The 1,135-nt window shown below is 42.5% G+C and overlaps 1 protein-coding gene across 1 annotated transcript; it reads left to right on the forward strand.

Annotated features, from left to right (window-relative positions):
- Positions 1–927, forward strand: LOC127191056 (olfactory receptor 12D1-like). Its single transcript, XM_051148291.1, has one exon. The coding sequence runs from the start codon at positions 1–3 to the stop codon at positions 925–927; it is 927 nt and encodes a 308-aa protein (XP_051004248.1).
- Positions 928–1,135: the final 208 nt, after the last annotated feature.

A 1,135-nucleotide genomic window follows, 5' to 3' on the forward strand; every position in this document is an offset into this window, starting at 1 on the left:
ATGTTGAATCAAACCTCTGTCACTGAGTTTTTCCTTCTGGGAGTGACAGACATACAAGAACCACAACCTTTTCTATTTGCTATTTTCTTCACCATCTACTTTGTCAATATAACTTGGAATGGCGCCATCCTGATGATCATCATTTCAGATCTAAGACTCCACTCACCCATGTACTTCTTCCTGGGAAACCTAGCATGTCTGGATATGTGCTACTCCACTGTGACAGTTCCAAAGATGCTGGAAAACTTCCTCTCTATGAGCAAAGCAATTTCCTTTTTGGGATGCATAACTCAGCTTCATTTCTTCCACTTCTTGGGTACCACAGAGTCCCTGTTGCTGGCAGTGATGGCATTTGACCGCTTTGTGGCAATCTGCAAACCACTCCACTACTCTGTCATCATGAATCACCAGGTCTGTATCCTAATGGCTGTCACCATCTGGACCATTGCTTTTCTCCATGCCTTGCTTCACTCCACACTGACATCTCATTTAAGGTTCTGTGGTCCCAATCGTGTCCATCACTTCTTCTGTGATGTTAAACCACTGTTGGATCTGGCCTGTGGAAACACTGAGCTCAACCTTTGGCTGCTCAATACAGTAACGGGCACCATTGCCTCTGTCCCCTTTTTTCTGACATTTCTCTCCTATTTCTACATCATTAGCTATCTTTTTCTCAAGACCCGTTCTTGCAGCACGCTCCACAAAGCACTGTCTACTTGTGCCTCTCACTTCATGGTTGTCATACTGTTCTATGCTCCTGTTCTCTTCACCTACATCCGTCCTACCTCAGGCAGCTCTCTGGATCAGGACCGAATCGTTGCCATCATGTACAGTGTGGTCACTCCTGCCCTCAATCCACTCATCTACACCTTGAGAAACAATGAAGTGAGGAGTGCGTTGAATAGGAAGGTGAGAAGATGGCTCTGAATTGAAGACATCTAAAGACCTCTTCTGAGGCATAAGTAACCAGGTAACATGAAATTAAGATATATTTCAGAAATTAAAATATATTGTTATGTATCATAGATGTATACATAACAGAAAAAGTTGAATGATGGAAAACATTGTATTAAGCTATTAAATCACGAGGAAGTTAAACTTGTGGGGTTCTAATCATAGAATTTGGTTCCTGAAT

Source organism: Acomys russatus, chromosome 6, assembly GCF_903995435.1.
Source record: "Acomys russatus chromosome 6, mAcoRus1.1, whole genome shotgun sequence".
In the NCBI taxonomy this organism is placed as follows: domain Eukaryota; kingdom Metazoa; phylum Chordata; class Mammalia; order Rodentia; family Muridae; genus Acomys; species Acomys russatus.

Bases quoted from the DNA above. Each gene is read 5' to 3' on its own strand.
- LOC127191056 (XM_051148291.1), top strand. From the start codon at position 1: ATGTTGAATCAAACCTCTGTCACTGAGTTTTTCCTTCTGGGAGTGACA.